Source organism: Curcuma longa, chromosome 6 (assembly GCF_044706935.1).
Source record: "Curcuma longa cultivar G26 ecotype Majalengka, Jawa Barat chromosome 6, ITB_CL_G26_1.1, whole genome shotgun sequence".
Taxonomy (NCBI): domain Eukaryota; kingdom Viridiplantae; phylum Streptophyta; class Magnoliopsida; order Zingiberales; family Zingiberaceae; genus Curcuma; species Curcuma longa.
The window spans coordinates 7,498,211-7,523,406 of record NC_133866.1 but is presented as its reverse complement, the minus strand read 5'-3'; the positions used below and the strand labels follow the sequence as shown (position 1 = coordinate 7,523,406).

General features: G+C 39.8%; 2 protein-coding genes and 1 long non-coding RNA gene across 3 annotated transcripts; all 3 read left to right on the top strand.

Annotated features, from left to right (window-relative positions):
* On the top strand, positions 1-1,912 carry LOC141830937 (protein HOTHEAD-like). The gene is made up of 3 exons (XM_074718387.1): positions 1-102; positions 215-1,694; positions 1,831-1,912. Exons 1-3 carry the CDS (start codon positions 18-20, stop codon positions 1,877-1,879), a joined length of 1,614 nt encoding a protein of 537 aa, XP_074574488.1. The 5' UTR covers positions 1-17; the 3' UTR covers positions 1,880-1,912.
* Positions 1,913-11,225: 9,313 nt separating this feature from the next.
* On the top strand, positions 11,226-14,055 carry LOC141831191 (uncharacterized). The gene is made up of 3 exons (XR_012602018.1): positions 11,226-11,669; positions 12,335-12,393; positions 13,171-14,055. It is a non-coding gene; the product is annotated as an uncharacterized LOC141831191 (long non-coding RNA).
* A 4,236-nt stretch (positions 14,056-18,291) lies between these two features.
* On the top strand, positions 18,292-20,224 carry LOC141830938 (protein HOTHEAD-like). The gene is made up of 3 exons (XM_074718388.1): positions 18,292-18,355; positions 18,448-19,933; positions 20,033-20,224. The coding sequence occupies exons 1-3, from the start codon at positions 18,292-18,294 to the stop codon at positions 20,079-20,081; spliced, it is 1,599 nt and encodes a 532-aa protein (XP_074574489.1). The 3' UTR covers positions 20,082-20,224.
* The last annotated feature ends 4,972 nt before the right edge of the window (positions 20,225-25,196 follow it).

Sequence of the window (25,196 nt, the reverse complement as noted above, 5' to 3'; positions counted from 1 at the left end):
GTGGCATTTAGTGAATCATGGCGTTGGAAAGCAAAAGAATGTTCATTTCTGTTGTTGCTGCTGCAATTATTATCTTCAGTGGCATCTGCTATGCTCAGAACTGTAATGTTTCTTCTTTTCTTAATTGATAAATACTTTTTTTTTATGATTAAGAGCCCTTTTAATCCATGTTAAATATCGTAATTAGTTGTATATGCATGGTTTTTGTGAACAGCGTCAGAGTACGGGTTCGTGAAGCATGCGGCAGATGCTCCACGGGTGTCGTACCACGACTACATCATCGTCGGCGGCGGGACAGCTGGCTGCCCCTTGGCCGCTACCCTCTCGGAGAGGTTCGACGTGTTGGTGCTGGAAAGAGGCGGATCGCCTTATGGGAATCCCAACATTTCCAACCTCGCCTCTTTCGTCGAGAACCTCGCCTACCTCACCCCGACCTCGCCGGCGCAGCGTTTCGTCTCCGAGGATGGCGTCTTCAATACACGAGCTCGTTCCCTTGGCGGCGGCACCTGCATCAACGCCGGGTTCTACTCGCGCGCCAGCAACCGGGACGTGATGGATATGGGATTGAACCCGAAGCTGGCCGACCAGTCGTTCCGGTGGGTGGAGCGAGAGTTGGTTTTCAGGCCTCAGCTGACGGAGTGGACTTCGGCCTTCAGAGCAGGGCTTCTGGCGGCCGGGGTCACCCCTGATAACGGCTTCACCTACGAGCACTTGGAAGGCACCAAGGTCGGGGGGACCATTTTCGACCCAACCGGCCATCGCCACACAGCCGCCGATCTGCTCAAGTACGCCGACCCCGCCAGGATCACCGTGCTCTTGCGAGCCACTGCGCAGAGGATCTTGTTCCAGAACGTTACCGGCCAGCATAAGAACCCGCAGGCGTACGGAGTGGTGTACAAGGACGAAACCGGCAACATCCACGAGGCCCGCCTCAAGGGCTCAACAGGCGAAATCATACTGTCAGCCGGCGCTCTCGGTAGCCCGCAGTTGCTCATGTTGAGCGGCGTCGGTCCCGCCGACCATCTCAAGTCTTTCGGCATCGAGGTGGTCCTGGACCAGTCGATGGTCGGCCATGGCATTGCCGACAACCCGTTGAACATTTTCGCCGTGCCTTCGCCTGAGCCACTGACTATCACTATGCCTCAAGTCGCCGGAATCCGTCCGGGCTACTACGTGGAGACCTTGACGGGCTTTGCGGCCGCAGCGCTTTTGGGAGGCAACTACCAAGGCGGCTTAATTGGTGAGAAATTGGCAAATCCTCTCTCCCGAGGATATCTTCGTCTGAAGAATCTCGACCCAGAGGACAATCCATCAGTAACCTACAACTACTTCACGGAGCCTGAAGATCTTAGAACATGCGTGGAGGCATTGCAGACAGTCATGAGAGTGATCGATACCCAAGCGTTGTCCCAATTCAGAAATCCAAATCAAACGGTGGAGTACTTGCAGGCTCTCACTGCAAGCTTAGTTGTCAACAACAGAACAAGAAGTGCGCAGGACGCCACTTCGCTGGAGCAATACTGCAGGGACCTCGTGCTCACCCTTAGTCATTTCCATGGCGGGTGTGAAGTAGGGAAGGTGGTCGACCATGAGTACAGAGTGATCGGCGTGAACGGGCTCAGGGTGATTGATGGATCCACCTTCAGTTTCTCCCCAGGAACTAATCCTCAAGCTACTCTCATGATGTTGGGCAGGTAATAATCGATCTTCTGAATTTCAGTGGTCAGAAAATCATACAATAGCGTACAATCTAATTTTGATTATTATAAAAGCATGGCTAATCACTAATGAATGCGCTGCCGCTGTTTTTTGTGATGATGATATTTGTAGGTACATGGGAGTTCTGATAGGCAATGGTGGCGTTGAACCAAGTGACTGATCTTCTTGCTGATATTCAAAAGTATTTAGCCGATCTCTATTTATTTTTACAATAAATGTAATATGATCTATGCTTATGTACTTTAATTCCCCAATAAGATACTAAATTGATCTACTTTAAATGAAAACTAAAACCATCATTTGAGGAGCATAGCCCCAGCCAATAGGCTCACTTGGAAAGCATAGAACAAGTTGACAGACTCACTTTAGAAAGATGCTTGGTCTCTTGGCTTAGGTCTCTCATATAATCCTAACTCTTTAATCACTCCTAACACAACACATCCCCCTACCCTGCTGTTCACGCCCAACTGAGTGACTCGTCCACTCTCGACTCTATCATGCCCGACTCGATCCTAGGGGCCATTGACTCCGCCATCTAGCACTTGAGCTCTATCTAACATGGTTCGCGACAAACATGAAAAGCGTGGGATCACGTCAAAACCACTAAGTGACTAATTTATGGTCTCTTTTGCACTTTATTTATAGCCTCAAGTTTTATATGGATAAGTTTTTACATGTGCTTCTAATTTTATTTGTCAATGAGTAGTTTGTTAGTTGACTAAAATTTATCTAATTAATTATTTAAATATCTAATTGACTGTATCTTTTGGGTGTCATAATAAATTTAAAAAAAGATTAAATTGTACAAAGATGGAGGTTAGGATCAAATGCACAAGAATGTCATTTGACAATTCTAACTTTTCTTTTAAAATTGAGATTTAAGAATATTGAGCTGCAATGAGATGAACAGAGTTATGGAACCTCTCAGAAAATCAAGATCATCATCTTTCATGACAAAGGAGGATGGCGATTTTAAAGGAGGGGAAATGCTGTTCTCTATTCCCTTTCCCTGCCTTCTTAAACTTTTTGGAAGGCTTTCAATCGACGCTTTCTTTCTCCCTAGTATGCTCTGTCTTGCCAGTCACCATCGTCCAAAAGAGGGGCAAAAGATCAAAGAGAGTTAGATTTTTGTGAAGGGTTCAATCAAGAGGAAAATTGATCGCTTCTACCACCAAATAATTAAGAAGCAGCACCTTCGTTGCTTACTTCCACTCTGAAATTTGAGAAGAGGAGTAAAGACTACTACCACTCCCTTCCTTCGATGCCTGCCGATAGAGAACCTCACTGGGGTCTCCTCAACCACCAATTAAATTAATCGAGTACTCTAATATCATTATAAATTATATCCCTCATAGATAAATCATTAATCAAAAAGTTTTATTTCTTTACATCATTTCTCTTCTCTAGTTCGGTCACCCTTCTCTAACCTAGTATTAGAGCAACTATTTTTCTAATTTTTTCCCCTTTCATAGTGATTTTTTTTCTATCACAACAAGTGCACATATTATTTCTTCTCTTTTCTTATCGTAGTTTTTTTTCTTATTTTCTTTTTTTTTTATTTTTTCTTTTTGCTTTTATTTTTAATGTCGAATACTCGAAGTAGATATCAAATTTGTCTCCGAATTGGACATATTAGTACTCAATGTCCTAGATAATTTGACACAAATTTTATCAGTGATTCTACTGCTTTAAGATAATCGATTGTTTCACATATTTATCCTAAAGTACTCTCATCTGTGCCTACTCTTGGTAAACCATCAGAGTTTTCATCTACTGAATGATATATTAACACTGGAGAAACTTATCATATCATATTATATTACAATATCCTTACAGAAGTAACATCATACTATGGCTCGGATATAGTGCAAGTAGGTAAAGACTTAAGTTTGTAAATTAAATTACTAATCTTGAAAACATATATATTCATTGATTTAATTGTACTTTTCACATGCGCAACATCTTTCATGTCCCATCTATTACTAAAAATTTACTCTTCGTACTCCAATTTTATCTTGATAACGATGTCATTTTTGAATTTCATCGTAATCATTATTTTATAAATGATAGAGGAACAAATACTATTTTATTTTATAGGGGAATCAAACATGACTTCTGTTCGGAAGAAAAAGAAGAACCGAAAGTGTCGACTAGGGCTGCAGGCGTCGATCGGAACTGCGGGAGTCGGCTGGGACCGCGGGCGTCGACTGCCCTCTCGACGGCTGCAACCAAGAATCACGGCAGAGAACACCCACCGACCGCGAACTTGGGTAGAGGACAAGGGGTTGCGGCCGAACACAGGGCACGCGAGGGTTGGAAGGGCAGCGCCTAGAGTTTGGCAGCCTCCCCTTTATCCCTTCTCCTTTGCAAACTCTGTCACTGAGATCATGCTTTCAACCGGCGAAAACGTGCGATTTCCCCCTTTTTTTAAGAATTCCTAACGGGTTTCGGGTTTAACCCAAACCCAAACCATTAACCCCTTTTTCTTTTTAACGGGTTTTGGGCACTAATACTAATAAAAATTTGGTCCCCAAATTTACTTCATTTATACTACCATAATAATTAAAGTCATACTGCAAGTAAATAGATGAGGGTATCAAGCCCGGATAATATCCTCTAGCTCCCACGTAGCCTCCTCATCTGAATGGTGCTGCCACCTAACTTTTACAAGTCGAATGATTGTATTCTGCAACTATCGCTACTTATGGTCAAGGATCCGCACTGGCATCTCCTCATAAGACGCATCGGACCGAAGTGGAATGGATGACTTCTTTCAGAACATGAGTAGGATGAGGTAAAGCGCGGATCTCTATTCGAAATAATACTCAGAGGACTCCATGTAGTCTGATAATCCCTCTGTAATACAACTCCACCAACTGATCCAACGAATCCGTCTAACATATCGGAAGGAAGTGAGTAAATTTGGTTAACCGATCAATGATTACCCAAATCGCATCATGACCCTTCCGGATCCAAGATAAACCTGTAACGAAATCCATCATAATACGTTCCCACTTCCACTCGGGTACCGGTATCTTCTGAAGTAACCTGGCTGGTCTCTCTGGTGCTCAGCCTTCATCTGCTGACAGACTAAACACCTCACCACAAAATCCGTGATATATCTCTTCATGTCATTCCACTAATAGAAGCGTTTCAAATCCCGATACATACGAGTATCACACGAATGTATCGCAAACCTAGAATGGTGTGCCTCTTGTAACATTTCTTCCTTAATCGGATGTTACTCTGGAACACAGAGTCTTCCTCGAAATCAAAATATCTCATAAAGGGTCACTTACCCTTCTATTGTCTTGCAGACTCCCGAGACCCTGATCCTTTAACGTGCCTCTACTGACTAGAAATCTGGAAGTTCTGATCGTTCGACTCTTCCATTTTTTTTACGAGTCACTTTGATGTGGATACAAGCTTACAAGACAAAGCCAAGGAGGAAGAGACATTGAAGGGGGAGGACCCATGACAAGATCCAAGACTAAGAGAATGAAGCAAGCTTTGAAAGGCACAAGGAAAAGGAGGATCAATGCACAATGGAGGCAACAACTAAATGGATCACATTCCTTCAATTTGAAAGTGAAATTGGGCCAACATGAAGACAAAACTTGAAGGCCCAAATCTACATGATCCAAGATGCATTCAAGGTCTACAAGTGTCCAATTTTCGTAGGTATTTTTGGGGGAATTTTCTAAAATGACTTTTGATGTCTTTTGGTGGATTTTCAATGCTTTTTGGGAGTTCCTAAGCTAGTATTAGGGAATTGTGGGAAATAAATGTCATGCATGCATGCATGATAATGGTGCATAATTAGTGCCTCGTGGGTCTTAGTGGATATTAAAAACTTAGTGGGAAGTGTGGTAGAGGTTAATGTTTCAACCTCCACTAAGTTTATATATAGGAGAACTCTTGTATGGCTAAGGTATGTTGAGTTTGAATGAAATCAGTGTTTTCTCTATTATGAGAACTTTCTTTGGTTCTTAGACAAAGAACTAATCTTGATCTTATTAAGACAACTTTTGGCGATCAAAACCCCCATGACTTATCACTTACCTTCTCATCTTTCTTGAGTGTGGCATCAATATCCTTCCCTACATCTGAATATTAATGCTAACCATCGTAGCATCTCAGCTCAGATTTCCTACAGACTACATCAATTTGTTCCGGTCCATACACCGGGATGATCAAACCACCGGTTCATGAACTGCTGACGTGCACTCTCTTCGAAGATAATCGCCTAGAGAGATAAAGGGACCTGAAAAATACTTAAAAAGAGAGTTGGAATGGTGTTGGGGTGGATCCCGGCAAGCCATTTCGACGCTCAAATAAGGACTTGAGGAAATTAGAGTTTTGTGTGCAAACTATGCCCATTGGTATGAGCAACCTTTTATAGAGTTGATTTCTGAAATATTAATGTTCGTTGAGGAAATATTCCGAGATACAAAATTCTCTGAAATATTTTCTGAAATATTTGGGTGAAACGATCTTAGAGTTTCATAATTTTAAGAATGAACCGGTTTTATAACTTTATCTCACATGAGATGTAGAGATAATAAATTTTCACCACGTTAAAAAGGAAAATCGATTGATAAATTATTTGAATTCACTAATTCTCAGTTGACTAACATGCTCCACTCAACTTGAATAACCTTCTAGTCAACGTTCATTTAAGCAGTTTTCCTTCATTTGGTTTGAACTACTTCATAGGCCTGCATAAAAGTCTAAGACTCCAGCTAGTTCATAAATTACAACTTGGACATATATCCCAAGGTCGAATAGTTCACAACCAAACCCTAGGCACCTCATCTACTACCTATGCAATCACCATATAGTTACAATAATGATACTACATGTTCAATGACAAAAAGAATTATAGCACTCAATTTATCAAGGATCTCATGCCTCCACAACTTCAACTCCTTGTGTCCACTAACCTCCTTCCCAAGCTTTGGTGCGGCAGCAACCCGATTCAAGTAGAATTTCAATTCAAGCTTCCAACTCTTGAGTTCATCGCCAACTCTTCCCTGAGGTCTAGTGCAGTAACCTTACCAAATCCAAGCCAAACTCTCATGTCCTCAAACTCCTCTTGAGCTCCTTGATTGCCACACCAACAATTCTATCCATCAAGTGCCAAAGCTCCATGAGTTTTATATGCATTATACAAGTACTTGACCATTTAATATGCATATCAAATTCTTAAAATGCACCTAAACCATATTACTAATACGTTGAATAATATGATTAATAAAATCATTATATTTTCTTAATAAGATTTAATAACTACTATTAAAAAACTTTAACGGCTAAGTTAGTTAGCACCTTTAAGAATTGTCTATCTAAGAAATTTACTTGATTGAAAGAAAAAGTCATGGTCAAACATGCAGTTCCCTTTGTAGTAGTTAAGAATTCCATTGACTTAGTGCTTGCGATTGGAGGCTATGACCAAGTCTCTGGTCACTCTCTTTTACCAATTTAGTCGTCATCTGAATTGACCCCTTTAGAATCATAAAAAATACAGGCCACTATGATATCTAAAATAATTTTATTTTTTTTAAAAGAAATGAATAAGAAGACTTTTCATTAGTTCTTTCCTTGTAGTCTAAATTATTTTTATTATAATTTACCTTTGACTTCCAATAATTATATTTTGGGATTTGGAGCCCATGGTAGATTGTTTTAATTAAGGCATTTTTTAAAGTATTTACTTGATTTTTCAAATTGTTATTTTCTACTTCTATTTCCTTTTATTTTTAGACTTATGCGAGCAAATAATATCATCAAGTTTGTTTTCTAAAGTACCTACAAGCTTTTTAAATGAATGTTGTTTCTTCTTGTTTTATCGAAAGATCTAGTAAAAGATGGAACAACATCTAATAATTCATCTATAGAGAAATTACTTACCTTATTGAGCCGTTAAACTACTATTAATTTCCTCTCACTTGACTTGTGTTTGCTTCTTCCATATCATCAGATGAAATTTCATCTTGCTTTGCCAAAAAGTATTTAGCATGATTTTCTAAATCAAAATTAGAATTACCTTTAGAAGTCGATGATGAGAGAACCACTTTATCTTGTGCCAAGAGAGCTATATATGTTTTATACATTGGTTGCTTTCTTTCTCTTCTTATGATGATAAGGGATCATCCCATGTGGTTGCTAAGGCTATTGATGTTCTTCTTTTCTTCAAATTTTGATTCCCCCTATTCATTTGCTTTCTTTGATTTAGGACATTGTCCATTCATGTGCCCCTCTTTACATTTGTAGCATTAAATCTCCTTTCTTTTACCATTCATTCTTATTAGGATCTTCTTGACATCATTATTGTTAAGATTGAAATTTTAAGATACCTTACCTACATGTCTTGTTGGCAGTTTTGTAACCGCCCGTCCACCACCCACGGTTCTCGCCATGCTCCGCATGATCTGCACTCCGTGGAGCAGAGAGCCTCTCCCTATTAAAGGGAGAGGAGAGGATGGGACAAGGGTTCGATGGCTGAGTGCCGGGTATGAGATTGCGTCCAAGTGAAGAGGAGAAGAGGTTGCCGGAGAAGAACGCCAAATCGTAGGATTTGGTTTGTGGATTCGTGGAGAGTCTTCCGTCAAGTGATTACTCTTCCGACAGAAGCGATCTTTGCCGCCGGAGCCGGAGACGAGGCACGCTTCAACAGGTATATTCCTTCAATGGTATCAGAGCCTGTGTTAGAAAGAAATACCTGTTAGTATTTTTCTGAACGTTTCTCTGTTCTGGCCGACCCTCTTTTCGCTACAATAGACCCGCAGAATTTCACTATTGTTGTCCGCTGCCGGTGAAGGATCCCTGAGTGGTTTCCGAGAGGCCGGCGGCTAGCGTCGGCGAGAGGCAAGCACCCGCCTATGGCAGCGAACAGTCGCTGTCCATGGCCAGCAATATGTTCTCCTGTTGCCGGCGAGGTTGGCTTGGAGCCGGATAGCTGGTTCCGGCGGCGAGGCTAGCGCTGGTGGCGAGACTGGTGCTGGTAAGGCAGTGCAGTCGAAGAGGCCGGCGCCGACAGGGTCGGTGTAGGCTGCAGGCAGAGCGGCGACACTGTGCTTCGTGCACAGGAAGAAAAAAACAGAGAGGAGACCAATTTGTCGGAGGTTTGTAGATCTTCAATCTGGCTCGATTCTGGTGTTACAATGGCTTGATTGGTTGCTTCTGCTCACTCAAGACACCGTTGGCTCGACAAAACTTTGATAGTGGAAGTGTAAGAATTATTGTACGAAGCCTCTGGTTGAAGTTGCTTATATAATCCACTCAGGTCGACTAGAGTCCATCTCAGGTCGACCCTATGTAGACCGGGATCCTCTTCCTCCACGGCTAACTTCGCCTTCCAGTCGACTGGAGTCCCTATTCCGGTCGACTCGAAGCTGATGTGGAGGGTATCGATAGACTTCAACTTCCACTGCGCTTATTCGAGCTTAGGTCGACTAGAATCAACGTTCCGATCGACTCATGCTGATGTGGAGGGTTTTGATATACTTTGACTTCTGCTGCACTTATCCAAGATCAGGTCGACTGGAATGCCCATTCCGATAGACTTGAGCATCCAAACTTTGGATAACTTTGCCTAGAGTTAAGTACTTAGTTTAAATTAATAGTAGATTTTAACAAGTATAAATAACGGATCGGCTTAGGGGTAAGAAGGGCGGTCGTTACATCACACTTAAGCCAACAACCCTCAAGACCCCACACTCGAGCCGATAACCCTCGAGTCCTCACTTTCGCCCACAACGCTTGAGTTCTCACACCCAAGCTCACAATTCTCTAGTTCTCATACTCCAGCCAACCACATTAGAGTCAACAACACTTGAGTCCTTACTCAATTCTCTTGATTTGATACACAACATAATGAAAACTATCTAGTAATGTAGGAGAAATTGCTTCATTAAAAATACCAACAGGAAGTACATAATTGAAATTCAAAAGTTTTTTCTAATTCTAGGTTAAAAGATATCTTACATTAATAAATGACCCTCAGTTACAAGAACCTAAAAAAACTACTCTACGCCTTCAAGGTCTTCGAGGGGAATCTTGTTGAAGACTTTTTCCAGGTTCAAGGGAAGGTTGGAGGGAAGATGGATAGCTTCTCAAATATGTTTTGTAGTTCTCTCAAAGTCATACCGGACCATTTTTATTACACGGTCACCAAATTGTTCATATATTTTCTCCTTCTTAGCAGCCCACTACCTCTCCTCCCTATCCTTGAAGCTCTTAAACTCATCCTTCTGGGCTTCCAGTTGGCTCTTCAAGCTCTCTACCTCTGCCCTCCAAGACTCGATTTCAAACATCTCCCTTTCTAGTAAGGAGCTTGTGTTTTTTAGCTTAGCCTCCCGAGTCTCTAACTTACCCTCCACTTGGGCCAGTGCCTCAAAAGTTTTCTTTCTTCTTTTCTCTTCGAAAAAAGCTCATGATTTCAGCCCTTTCACCCGAGTCTTATGTTCGCTTTTCAGGGACGCCACCTTAGCCTCAGTAGCATCTAATTGTTGTTACTTCAGACTCAACTGTTCTGCTTGTTCTCCAAGCTCCACCTTGAACCACTCTACTATCATCTTCATCTCCTCTAACTCATGATTGGGAGGAGCCTACCTCGCCTCCAAATCAGCCACCTTTGCCCTTAAGGTTTGTCGGGGTCGAATGAGGCCTAAAACTCGAGTGGTTAATTCCAATGCCTCAGTCCATATCTTCTATATAAATTAAATTAGTAATAGTTAATTAAAGGAACATCCTAATTCTACGAAATTCTTACTCCAATCATGCCCAGGACTCACGTCTCTACAAATTTGATAGAAGATTGCTGCATCGCTTCATCATGCGTATGTTGCCACATCAATATCATATCACCAATCAATGTTAGTTTTCATTCAAATGGGGGCTCCTGTTCCTAGTTCAGGCCCACCATTGGAGGTTCGCTCTCCTCAAGTCCTTGGTTAACAATTGATGACTTAGGAAGATCTATTAGAGGAGGGAGTTCACACTGTGAGGGAGATGTGGTGACTAGAGCATGAGGTAGTGATGAGGGACTCATATCTTCAATACAAGTTGTTGTTTACACCAACTCAGGCTCAGTTATGTGAGAGTTGGAACTAGGCCAGGATAACTCTGTTGCACTGGACCAAAGCCTTTTTTTGCTTATTCTTAGTGACCCATCTGACTCCTCTAAAAAGTCAGGCACAACCACTGCTAGAGGAAGAGCTGGTAACCCCCCAGTGAATACAACTAGGTCCCCTGATGGATTGACGGTAGCAACATTACGCTCTTTAGCCTGTTGGATGGCAAGCAAGGCATTTCGTTCCTCTAATATGACCGGGGATAGTTTTAATGTAAGATATGCCCATTTAGGGCAAGTGGGCCGACCCAAAAGCCCAAAAATTTAAGCCCAATCAGAAAAAAAAAAGGTTAATGGTTCGGATTTGAGTTAAACCCCCGTTAGGAATTCTTAAAAAAAAAAAATAAAAAAAAAAGAAAGAGGGAAATCGCCGGTTGAAACCATGATCTCGGCGGAAGAGTTTGCGGAGGAGAAGGGATAAAGGGGAGGCTGCCAAACCCTAGGCGTCGCCCTTCCAACCCTCGCGTGCCCTGTGTTCGGCCGCAACCCCTTGTCCTCTGCCCAAGTTCGCGGTCGGTGGGTGTTCTCTGCCGCGATTCTTGGTTGCCGCCGTCGAGAGGGCAGTCGACGCCCGCGGTCCCAGCCGACGCCCGCAGTTTCGGCCGACACCTACAGCCCTAGCCGACACTTCCGGTTCTTCTTCTTCTTCCCGAACAGAGGCCTTCGAGCGTTGCCTCCCTTCCTCTCTCGCGAGTTCAAGAGCCGAAAGTTCTAGGCTCTAAGAACTAAGATTTGGTGGAGTTGTCGGCGGTGCTTGACAGCGGGGGAAGGATTGAAATTGGGCTGGAATCTAGGGTTTATACGGCTTCAATCAGAGGTAAGAATGTTGTGTTTGCTATTTGGGGATTGTAGGAATGATCGGTTGATATTGATTCAGAGGGATAGACATTTGAGATGCAAACTGATAGAATCATACTGATAAAGTTAGCTTTGCTATGATACTGCTTTTAAAAGCAACCAAAAAAAAAAAAAAAAATTCAAAACAGAACATAGGGGCTGAAGCATGGCTTCCAAGCAAATGTTTGATATGCTTATGGCTCTATAAGATTCATAACATTGATGGTTAAAACGATAGGATAAAGATGCATTTTTATTTCGTCACGTAAAAAGAGGTAAAGCAAGCAGTGCACTTATTCAAGTTTATGCTTGAAGAAATTTGATTCAATTTAATGATTATTTCATGATTTCATCTGTTCGTTTTAAATAATTCTTAAGACAGTGCTACTTATTTGGTATAATTATGACTAAAATTGTAATTTGTGGGAGTGCTAAGTTTCAGGAACAAGAAATAATCAGTATGCCTTAGAAAGAGAAAATAAAAGTTTAGATGATAATAAATAGGATCTAAATAGTAGATTAGTCTAACTCCGGGTTAGATTGATTTGGATGGGGTAAACCATCCTTAAAACTTGGCTAGGGTTCTTGGATGGGAGTTATATATATATGTCGTTGCATTTAGAAACATTGTTATTCTTATTGCAGGACTTTGACGGTTGATCTTATTACACACGAGGTGTTCTTTATCGAAGTGCGTATATCAGGTGGGTATTCCTGTGCTTGGTCAACACAGGACTGTTTGTAAGTAAACAGTTATTTTCGTTGTTAATTTCCTGTTAATAATTTTTACTATTTTAGATGCTGAACTTGATATGATATATAATTATGGATTCATGCTGTTGACCTGTACTGATGTTGCTTTACTGTGATTAGCATGCTACTTGTTGTTTGATACTATTTTATGATCTGTTGATTGTGCCTGGTTAGATATAGACTTAATTGTTGCACTAAGCATCATGACGCATACATGGTAGTAATAGATTTGTTGTTCATTATTGTTGTTATTGGCCTCACTTGTCACTGTATGATAGTGACACAAGAGTGAGAGCAATTGTTGCGCTAAGTTGGGTGCAACCAAGACTGACCCTCTTGACCCTGCCCACTCCCCACTTATTGGTAGTGGTTTGTTGTTGGAGCGAGTGCAGTTTTCCTGTCGTGCGCCTCAGTTCACTGCACTGGGTGAGTGTCTGGGGGTGGCGAGTGTAGACAGTGACCATGCATTGCATATATGCATACATTGTTGATAGTAGTCTGCTGCATTTATGATCATTGCACTGATTATTACAGGACTGTAGCTTTTACACTTTCTGATATATGTCTATGATTGAGTTGCATGATATTTGCTGTTATACCTAGATTATTGATTTCGTATGCTATCCTACTACTATCTTACATATTAACATGTTGTGCACTTGTTTATACCTAATGAGTATTTTATACTCACTACCCAGACCCTGGGGGTCTCTTTGTTTTCTCTCCAGGTAACAGATAAAGACGTCATTTGGAGTTTGGAGATCTGCCAGTCTGCCCCTATCTCACAGCAGGAGAAGTACCAGTTTGGGTGACTTTGTAAGGTTTTCTGGTTTGATTTGGTTATCGGTTTGGTTTGTTTTCGATTCATGATTTGTGGAGTTTTGGTGTATATATGTGGTTGGATTTATGCTTGTATTCATGTGGATATGGATTTTGTTAAAATTCCGCTGCAAAACTTCTGTATCGTGCTTTGGGATTTTTCGTTGTTGTAAGTGGCTTGGTTGTTGTTGTGATTGTTAGTTTGTTGCATGTGTTGGATATAAGGTTTATGGTTGTGTGGGCATTTGTTTAGTAGATTTAATACATATGTATGTTGTTGAGTGGCTGTGTAGGCCCCATGTAAAATTGTATTCAGGAAAAGTTGAATTGTTACAGGGGAGATGTTGTCGAAATTTTTCGGACAGTCATCTTTCGGGACGTGACAATTTAGTGGTATCAGAGCGAGGTTAGGTCTTTTGGGATTTGTCGTGGTATTCTTGGTTTGTCTGATACCAATTTGATGGTATCAGAGTGCTAGGTTGTGAAGTCCATTTTAATTTTGTGGATTTTTGATTTATTTGATGTCAATTTTATTGGTATTAGAACATTTTAAGTTGAGTCCTAGGTTTTTAAGATCCATATGTAGTTTCTGTTGGATTTGTTGTTGGATTTGTCGTTGTTTCTTATGGATTTTTTTTCGTTGTATGTCGGTTTATTAAATCTAGATTGTGAGATGGGTCAGACAGCGGCATGATCTCCAAGCAATTGTAAGTAAGACTATTTGGTATCTTTGTGCTTTAGTATAATCGGATTTATATGACAGTGTTAAATATTTTTATTAAATGTTACATGTTTAAATTCATTTGATGTTTTGCAAATAAACTAGTATCCAGATAAGAAGACAGACTTGTAGAACCTGTTTGATTCGGTCTACAGCTTAATTCATAGAAAGCAGTTTTCACATTTCTATGAAATAATCTTGATTTGTTTTCGTTGTGTGAAAGTTGACTTAGAAATGTCATTTCAAGATTGATCTATATGGAAATGGGACTATCTATACCCTTCACTATTTGCTTCCATTATTTTTTTTTGTTTGGTTGTCAACACTTCGATGTTTCTTGAATACCAATATTATTTTTTTAAAAATATATGCAGTTGATACTTAGCAAGAAGCCAAGCTTAGAATCGAAATCCAGCGTGTGTATTTATCCAAATGGTGAGGAGGCGGCGCCCCAACCCTAGAATCTCTTGGAGAGGCCGGCGGCTTGGAAGCAAGGAGAAGAAGAGAGGAGGCGGCGCCCCAACCCTAGTTTTTCCTAGGAGGCCGGCGGCTAAGGCTCTTAGGGAAGGAGAAGTGGGTGGTTATTCTTTTGGGAGATCGTCACCCACACGAGGTCCAAGAAAAGGAGAGGAATACAATAGAAGGTCAGGAGGTTTTCGGCTACAAATTATCATCCATACAATCTTAAGGAAAGGTATAACTAGTTTAATATTCCGCTGCGTAGTTATTTTTTTGTATGAATCTTGAATACCAATACAAGAGGCCAACGATCTTATGCTTCGATCAAGGTATGCTTTGATCGGTCAAGAACTTACTTGATCGATCAAACACATGTCTGATTGATCATGTGGGTTGCTTGGAAAAGTTCTGTCCCTATACATTTTTTTGTTTAGGAGAAATTGAAACAGTACGAAATTCCATCGCCTTTAGGTCTCCCCATGTGCTAGTGGAGTCGAGAGTTATGCTAAGCTGTAAGTCAAAGTCAAACCTATTTCAGTCAAAATCAAGTTTGATCAAAGGTGAGTCCGAGTTAAGTTGAGCTGACTCAGTCCATTGAGCCCAAGAAACTTAGGCGAGTCAAATCAATCTGGGAAGCATAACCCCAGCCAATAGTCTCACTCATGAAGCATAGCCCTAACCAATAGGCTCACTCGGGAAGCATAGCATAAGTTGACAGACTCACTTTGGAAAGATGTTTGGGTCCTTGGCTTAGGTCTCTCATATAATCCTGACTCTTTAGTTACTCCTAACACAACACATCGCCCCCGCCCTTTGTCGTTGTTCACGCCCGACTGAGTGGCTCGTCCAATCTCGACTCCATCATATATGCACGACTTGATCCTAGAGGTTGTTGACTCCACCATCTCAGCACTTGAGCTCTACCAAACGCGGTTTGCTACAAACATGAAAAGCGTGGGATCATGTCAAAACCACTAAGTGATTAATTTACGATATCTTTTGCACTTTATTTATAGCCTCAAGTTTTATATGGATAAGCTTGCACAAGTGCTTGTAATTTTATGTCAACGAGTAGTTTGTTAGTTGACTAAAACTTAACTAATTAATTGCTAAAATATCTAATTAACATAAATCTTGTGGGATTTAGCACTGATCTGTACTAAACTCGGTAAGAACCAATTCAAATTAAGTAAAAGTAAAATATATATGGACGATTAACATCTTTGCTATCCACTAATCACAAATTCAAAAAACATAAGGAATCTCAAACAAAAACACCAAATTTTATTTCAAACTAAAATCATAATAATAAAATTTGGGAATAGAACTACCCTTTCCAAATTTCATCCAATTAATGGAAAAAGCTAATCCATCAAAAATATTTTTTAAATATGTAATACGTGGCTACCAAAAATATTTTTAAAGGAATACATCAAACCCCCTACTTAAAAATATATACTTTAAAATATATGCAGATAAGATGCCTCATTCATTCAAAAATAAATTATTAAAAAAGTTTACTACTAGCGATTTTACAAATTACGGATTTTTAATAACAAGTAAAAGAGGTATATGCAACTTAAGTACTCAGACTACTTTAATAAAAATTTGTAAGTACTATATTAACAAGTTAAATTTCTTAATATTTCAAATACTTATATTAGCATTCTATGTATTAAGTTTTACAATATTTAATTATTGAGATGTAACTCAAGTGCTCCTTATGAGTTGGTCGGCTTGACATTTCAAACTCTACATTAAAAAGTCAAGTGATTGGAATGGTTAGCACTAGAACATAAAAAAAAGGTCAAGGAATCCCAATTCAAAATAACCCTAAGTCCAAAATCACCATAGAAATGAATTCATACTAATTGTCTCCTTTGAAAAAAATACAAATTTGTAGTGTTTGTTAATAACATTTATGTACTTTTTTATTTTGATTCACAATGTATTTAAGAAACTGTTTATATATTTTTCTTAATGTTTTTTATTTTTCAACATTACTTTTAAAAATTTTGGAATATTGGAATAGAAGCCAAATATATATAAGATTGTAACCTTATACCACTTTAAAAGAACTTCAGTTGAATATTTAATTTAAGACCTCTTACACGAAATTTAATACAAGGTAAAGATGATCCACTTAGTGAAGACTCAAACCAAGTGTATGATGGATCATGCAACTTTAGTGTCATGATAATTGAGAATGCAAGAATAAACTATAAAATGCAATGATAAAAGAGTTTGATCGAATTAGAGAGGTATAGAGAAATAAGTGTCAATAAGTTTCACATTTATAAGGTCTCGTTCCTAGTGTAATGATGATTGAAAATAATGATATGAAGAATAGAAAAGTATGCAAGTGCAACTAGATGAAAAATCAAAAATTAAGAGAAATAATTATACATCTGAGGGAAAGGTCATGGGGCCTCTCTTTGATAGACTTTATGAGAAAATTGGATGAGAAGCTCTAACAATACTATGAAAATGAAAAAAAAAGAAAATATTTCCTTAGTATATCATATGTTCTTGGCTAAAAAACTAAAATGATTGATTAAACCAACAAAAAATGTTTAAAGGGTAATACAACAACAGTGTGCCTTAAATAGAGGTTAAAGATATAAATGAAAAAAGACCCATCTAAGAACACTATCGTGAGAATCTTATAGAAAATATTTTCACCACATTTAAAACATTATATTATTCCTCTTTTAAGAAATTTAACTAGACAATATTTTAAAATTAATTAACAAATCACATGGTGTCTAAAAGCAATCTGAACTATAGGAAGTGAATCTATTTTATATGCTTGCTTTGTTAATTAGCATACGGTAAAAGTTAGTATCCACGTTTATAAGGAATAATAAAAAGTCACTGATACTAGTCTCCACGCAACATATTTGATCTTCTCTTGCGATCAACACATCTAGATGATCAATATATCTAGATGATCAATATATAATTCTCACGTTTTTGAAGAAATTAAATTTGTGGTTTTTAATAAATTATTTATCGTCTTGACTTGCTATGGAAATTAAAACAAAATGTTGAAAAATAAATATCTTCTAAAATCTTTGTCAACTGAGTGAATTAGAATATATATTTTTAAAAGATCAAATCAACACAATAGTATAATATATATATATTGACATATTCCTTTTTCTATATTTGTTATTTATTTACCTTCATCAATATATAATTGACCTGATCCTCAGCTTTATCAGGGCTCAAAAATCACTGATACTAGTCCCCACGCATGACGCAACATAGTTGATCTTCACTTTGTGGTTTTTAATAAATTATTTATCGTCTTGACTTGACTTGCTAAGGAAATGAAAACTATGTTGAAAAATAAATATCTTCTAAAATCTTTGTCAACAGAATGAATTAGAATATGTATTTTTAAAAGATCAAATCAACACAATATCGTAATATATATAGATCAGCAATTACTTTTCAAGGATCAGCGGGGTCATTATTATTGACCTGCTTTTTATATTTTTAAAATCTTATTGACGGGGTCATTATTATTGACCTGCTTTTTATATTTTTAAAATCTTATTGACGGGGTCATTATTATTGACCGGATTCTTAATTTTTATATTTTTAAAATCTTATTGACCAATTCCTTTTTCTATATTTCTTATAGTAATGGTCTAAACGTGACTAACATATATTTTATCATATTTTATTCGAAGTACGTATTTCTTAACTATTATCTTAGTCAATTATGGCTGTCATTCTTAGCTTATATAAGGTTGAAGGATCAATCCAATACATGCATTGCACCGCAGAAGCTGTTAATTAACTAAGTGGCATTTAGTGAATCATGGCGTTGGAAAGGAAAAGAATGTTCATTTCTGTTGTTGCTGCTGCAATTATTATCTTCAGTGGCATCTGCCATGCTCAGAACTGTAATGTTTCTTCTTTTCTTAATTGATAAATACTTTTTTTTATGATTAAGAGCCCTTTTAATTAGTTGTATATGCATGGTTTTTGTGAACAGCGTCAGCGTATGGGTTCGTGAAGCATGCGGCAGATGCTCCACGGGTGTCGTACCACGACTACATCATCGTCGGCGGCGGGACAGCTGGTTGCCCCTTGGCCGCCACCCTCTCGAAGAGGTTCGACGTGTTGGTGCTGGAAAGAGGCGGATCGCCTTACGGGAATCCCAACGTTTCCAACCTCGCCTCTTTGGCCGAGAACCTCGCCTACCTCACCCCGACCTCGCCGGCGCAGCGCTTCGTCTCCGAGGACGGCGTCATCAATACACGAGCTCGTTGCCTCGGCGGCGGCACCTGCATCAACGCCGGGTTCTACTCTCGCGCCAGCCGCCTGGAGGTGATGGATATGGGATTGAACCCGAAGCTGGCCGACCAGTCGTTCCGGTGGGTGGAGCGAGAGTTGGTTTTCCGGCCTCAGCTGACGGAGTGGACTTCGGCCTTCAGGGCAGGGCTTCTGGAGGCCGGGGTCACCCCTGATAACGGCTTCACCTACGAGCACTTGGAAGGCACCAAGGTTGGGGGGACCATTTTCGACCCAACCGGCCATCGCCACACAGCCGCCGATCTGCTCAAGTACGCCGACCCCGCCAGGATCACCGTGCTCTTGCGAGCCACTGCGCAGAGGATTTTGTTCAAGAACGTTAACGGCCAGCATAAGAACCCGCAGGCGTACGGAGTGGTGTACAAGGACGAAACCGGCAACATCCACGAGGCCCGCCTCAAGGGCTTCTCAGCAGGCGAAATCATACTGGCAGCCGGCGCTCTCGGTAGCCCTCAGTTGCTCATGTTGAGCGGCGTCGGCCCCGCGGACCATCTCAAGTCTTTCGGCATCGAGGTGGTCCTGGACCAACCGATGGTCGGCCATGGCATTGCCGACAACCCGTTGAACGTCTTCGCCGTGCCTTCGCCGGAGCCACTGACTATCACTTCGGCTCAAGTTGTCGGAATCCGTCCGGGCTACTACATGGAGTCCTCGACGGGCTACTTAATCGCAGCGATTTTGGGAGGCAACTCTCCCCAAGGCGCCATAATATTTGAGAAATTGGCAAGGCCTCTCTCCCGAGGATATCTTCGTCTAAAGAATCTCGACCCAGAGGACAATCCATCAGTAACTTACAACTACTTCGCGGAGCCTGAGGATCTTAGAGCATGCGTGGAGGCATTGCAGACGGTCATGAGAGTGATCGATACGCAAGCGTTGTCCAAATTCAGATATCCGAATCAAACGGCGGAGTACTTGCAGGCTCTCACTGCAAGCTTACTCGTCAATAACAGAACAAGAAGTGCGCAGGCCGCCACTTCGCTGGAGCAATACTGCAGGGACCTCGTGCTCACCATTAGTCATTTCCATGGCGGGTGTGAAGTAGGGAAAGTGGTCGACCATGAGTACAGAGTGATCGGCGTGGATGGGCTCAGGGTGATTGATGGGTCCACTTTCAGTTTCTCCCCAGGAACTAATCCTCAAGCCACTGTCATGATGTTGGGCAGGTAATAATCAAGTACTGAATTTCAGTCATAATAAATTTTTTTGCGTCTAATCACTAATGAATGCGTTTTTTTTTTTTTTTGTGATGGTGATATTTGTAGGTACATGGGAGTTCTGATAGGAAATGGTGGTGTCAAACCAAGTGACTGATCTTCTTGTTGTTGATATCCAAACGTGTGTCGCCGATCCTCTATTTATTTTCACAATTCTAGTATTTATTTTCATAATAATGTAATATGGCCTATGCTTATGTACTTTAATTCTCCAATAAGACACTAAATTGAACTACTTTATATATGAGCTAATCAAATCATCATTAGTGTTCTCCAACGATAAAGTATTTCCATAGTTAATCAGATATTAATGAATTGATTCCTAACTGTGATGCAAGATTAATTTTCTATAGATTAATTTTTTTTTAATGGGTGAACAACTCTGAAACATTGAAAACTATAAAATTAAATATCTAAATTATAAAAAATATAATAATAATAATAAAACCATCATCGGAACAGAAGGCCTTTTGCCCTAGTAGGCATCAAAATCACAAAGGATGGCTAATCACAAAGGCGCCAAGAAGGCCTTTGCCTTTGTTCTACATCAAGACCGACTAGGAGTACAACAATGCTCATTTAGACATTTTCAATTCCAACGAATTGACTGACCTTCGTCAAAAAGTTTACTTTGGACCCAAAAGATTTAAAATTTAGTGAGAAAAAAGAATACAAATAATTAATTCGGAGATAACTAGGAGTACAACATTGTAAATTTGATTAAAAAAAAAATCAGGTTTTTAAATCTGGTCAAAACTCATTTGAAAAATCTAAAGATCTCTAAATTTTGAAAAAAATAAATAATATGGATATATTTAAGGGTCACTGAGAGTGTGATTGTATTTATTTGACACAAAATCTTAATCTTTCAAGCCAATAAATATCTTTTTGCTCAAGGGGCATGAAACACTTTTGGTACAAAGTCATTGATGACCCTGAATAGGTCATTGACAAATCAAATCGAGTCAAGATTTGTACTATTCAATTTTAATTTGTAGATAAATCTTCAAAATAAATTTTGATTTTTTAATCAACTTTTCTACCCCTTCATGGTTTCACGTGAATTAACATTTATACATACTTGAGTTAGCGTTTTATTCACGTCCATGACTCAGCTTGTATGCAAGTCTAACCTTTTATCCAATCAAAGCAGACCAATCCTTTATTACTCGAATAATTTTAGACACTAATTTCTCACTTGCTCAAGAAATTAATTTATGATAGTATACTCGCAAATGTAGATACTTTTTATCCTTTTAACCCTATGATCTTTTCCATGAACTTTAGATATGGGACTATGTTTGCACCCTTGCAACCCAACAATTCCCCCCTCAAACAAAGGACCACAGACCCCCTCAACGTCATTTTTGATGTCTGAATCCTCGACCCACCAAGACTTTTTGCCTCTCGGTCCACCCGACCTACTAGGACTTCCCACCTAGCAGCAACTAGGACTTTTTGCCCCTCGGTCCACCCGACCTACTAGGACTTTCCACCTAGTCGCAACTAGAACTTTTTACCCCTCGGTCCTCCCGACCTACTAGGACTTCTCACCTGGTGTCTGGTCCTCTTGATTCAGACACGGGAGCACCCACTTCCTTTGTTTAAGGTTCAAACCACATGGTTAGATCTGGATCATGACTCATCCGACGGTTAGTCCAGTGAAGAGCGGTCTCACTCTGATACCACTTGTTAGTACCGATTGAATCAAAATATCTCCACAATGGTATGATATTGTCCACTTTGGGCATATGCCCTCATGGCTTTGTTCTTGGGCTCTCCCCAAAAGGCCTCATACCAATGAAGATACTTTCCATCCTTTTAACCCGATGATCTTTTCCATGTGCTTTAGATGTGGAACTATGTTTGCACCCTTGCAACCCAACAAACACCTATTATGACGTCGTTTGCTACCCAAATATCAACAAAACTAAACCAGATGAACTACACCCTCTAGAAATCCCAGGTACTACTTGTGCTAAAAGGTCATTATCTAATCCAGTTCATTTCTGACGAGTCTGCAATTCCAGCCGAGACGATAGTAACTCGGAAGGAAGACGGTGTAGAAGAGATCAAAACTAATCCCGAATATGAAATTTGGGAGCAGCAAGACCAACGTCTCCTCAGTTGGCTTCTTTCAACACTGTCGGAGGAAGTCTTGGCTCAAGTTGTCGGCCCCTCCTGTACCACCTCAAGACGCTTGTGGGCATCATTGGAGAAAATGGTGGCCTCACAATCTAGTGCATGTCTCATGCAACTCCGACTCCAGCTACAGACGATGAAGAAAAGTGGACTATCCATGACCGAATATCTGTAAAAGATGAAGTCAATCTCGGGCGATCTCATAGGTGTTGGACATCGAGTTCTAGAGACTGATCTGGTGCTCTATATTCTTGGGGGACTCGGACCCGATTGAGTATGAATCTATGGTGGTTGCTATAACAACCAAGAGAGAAAGCATAAGTATAGAAGAGTTAACCGGCATGCTACTTACTCATGAGCAGCGACTGGAGCAGTTGCACGACACCGAGCCATCTCCCATAGCTGATCTGGTGCTCTATATTCTCGGGGGACTCAGACCCGATCGAGTATGAATCTATAGTGGTTGCTATAACAACCAAGAGAGAAAGCATAAGTATAGAAGAGTTAACCGGCATGCTACTTATTCATGAGCAGAGACTGATCTGGTGCTCTATATTCTCGGGGGACTCGGACCCGATCGAGTATGAATCTATGGTGGTTGCTATAACAACCAAGAGAGAAAGCATAAGTATAGAAGAGTTAACTGGCATGCTACTTACTCATGAGCAGCGACTGGAGCAGTTGCAAGGCACTGAGCCATCTCCCATGGCGTATCTGTCTCTCGGATCATCCAGATGCGTCGTTCCAGACAAACACTACTTTAGGGGTTCCTCTGCTGGTAGACTCTCTCCTACGAACACTGTGGGGGCTCACAGTCCTCACAGACCATACTATAACTTTAATTCTCCTCCACCTCCATCAGCCTTGATAGCCGAACCTGTAAATTTCTCCTTAAAAATGTTTATCCCCCATTTAATGTTGCACCAACAATATTTTCATGAATAGCATGGAATAGGCAAAAAACTTTCTTTTTCTATTTATTTAAATTCTCAAAATATGCTGAAAACAGTAGTATCAGTCGACTTTAAATTCTAGTATATCAGTCGACTCAGCAGTCGACTGCAGTCTGACACAGTCGACTGATAAACTGAATTTCAGTTATCAGAGACGAATTTGAGAAATGCATAAGTAATTGTACGATATTTTTAAAATGTGTTTGATTATGTTAATTTAGGAATTAACCCCAAGGCTCCCCCTAAATATCATTAACCTCTTTCAAACACCTTTTTAAATCATATGCTCCCCCTTAATCATAACTCCATAAAATTTTAAAATCACACATAAAATTTTCTTCCTTAAGGATCAAATCATAACTCCTTGAGCAAAATTTAACTCCCACTTAAGGTTTGATCACTTAGCTCCTTAAAAATAAGCTCTCCCCCTTAAAAATATAATTTTGATTTCTTTTAAATATGTCAATCCTTTCTCTCCCCCTTAAGATTTGAAATAATGCATCAACCAAATAAACATATCAAACATCATGATTTTGAAATCAAGCAACAATAAATTTCATCAAATTAATAGCAAACATAAAAAGGTACCAAGCAAAACATCCAAGAAAAACATAATGTCACATAACCAAGTTTCACCACTCTTCATCATCACTTGTATGCCACTCAGGAGTATGAAGAGTTTTGTGGAGCAGATTTATCATCTTCAACACTTCTTGTTGTTGTTCATAAAGTTCATTTTGTTTCTTCGCTATGTTTTTGATTTCTTCATGTAGAGCCCCAATCTCTACTAAAACTTTCTTCCCCTGATCTTCAAGTCTATCAAGCCTCTCAACATTACCTATGGTTGTGTGATCCAATTCACTTTTCTCTGGTTCAGAATAATCTCCTCTTTGATTGTCTGCCTTCATCCATCGTAGTCCACCATCTGTGTAGATGATTCCAGCAAGCTTCAGGTGGCGTGGACCTAACTGATCATAGTCTTTTGATAGACATTTGACAGTCCCAACTGTCGTATCAATATCCTGTGATGCTAAGAATGATGTGATGACATGACAGAATGGCATGTAGATCTTGCCATTTATAGGTTCAGAATGATAGAGGATAGAGTGGTATATGTTGAGTGCGATATCGATGTCAAGAGATACCTCTAAAGCAAACATCATAATCATATGAGAAATGCTCATCATCGATCTACTCTTAGACATGATGGGAAGAATGCAATCAATAACAATACGATACCAAACATATTGATCAGCAGAGAGTTTGGTAACATCAAATCTGGTAGATTCTTGTCGAGGACAATGAAAGTAATAGTCATGGATGTTATCAATGGTTTCGTGAGCAAAGCTTCCTGTGATTTCAGTTACCTCAGGAAAGCACACAAAAGGATTGGAAGAAGGACATAGACCCAGAAAGGTTCTGATTGAATCAGGTGTAAACTCAATATGCCTACCGGCAACAGTGGATACGAAATGACTTTTAGTAAGGTTTGTAGGTCTTAGATTCACATAAAATTCCTTACACAGATCTATATTTATGTTGCTTGTGCAGTTTACAAGTTTTTCAAGATGGTAATACACAAGACGATCATAAATATGAGGAACGGCAAACTGAAAGAATTGACGATTTATATATCGACAATTGATGATGTGGAACTCGAAAGTTTCAAAGATATGTTGATAAATCATTGAGGGAAACCTCGGTAATGGAGTTCGTTGAAAGTATTCAGGCTCAGGGTACTTTGGTAACTCTTTGGTTTCTCTAACAGTGGTCCTCCTATGGGGTTTATAGACCATAAGTTTTTGTCTAAAGATATAGATATGCAATGAAGGATGATAATGCGTGATAAAACAAGATAAAGTTAGTTTTCAAGGAAGATTTACAGAAATATAGTCAAAACAAGTTTGATTTCTAAGCTATACCTCTTTGAACTTGAGTGATTCTCCATCGAAATTGACAAATATAGTTGATATGAGTCAAGAGAAGACCTCCTTTTACTCTAGAACACCTTAGGAACGTGGAGGAAGAAGAAAATCAGCAAACGACGGCGTGGACTTAGGTTTGAGGTTGAATTCAAAAGCTGGTCGAGGTTGCTATTTATAAAAGTCTTCGCTCCT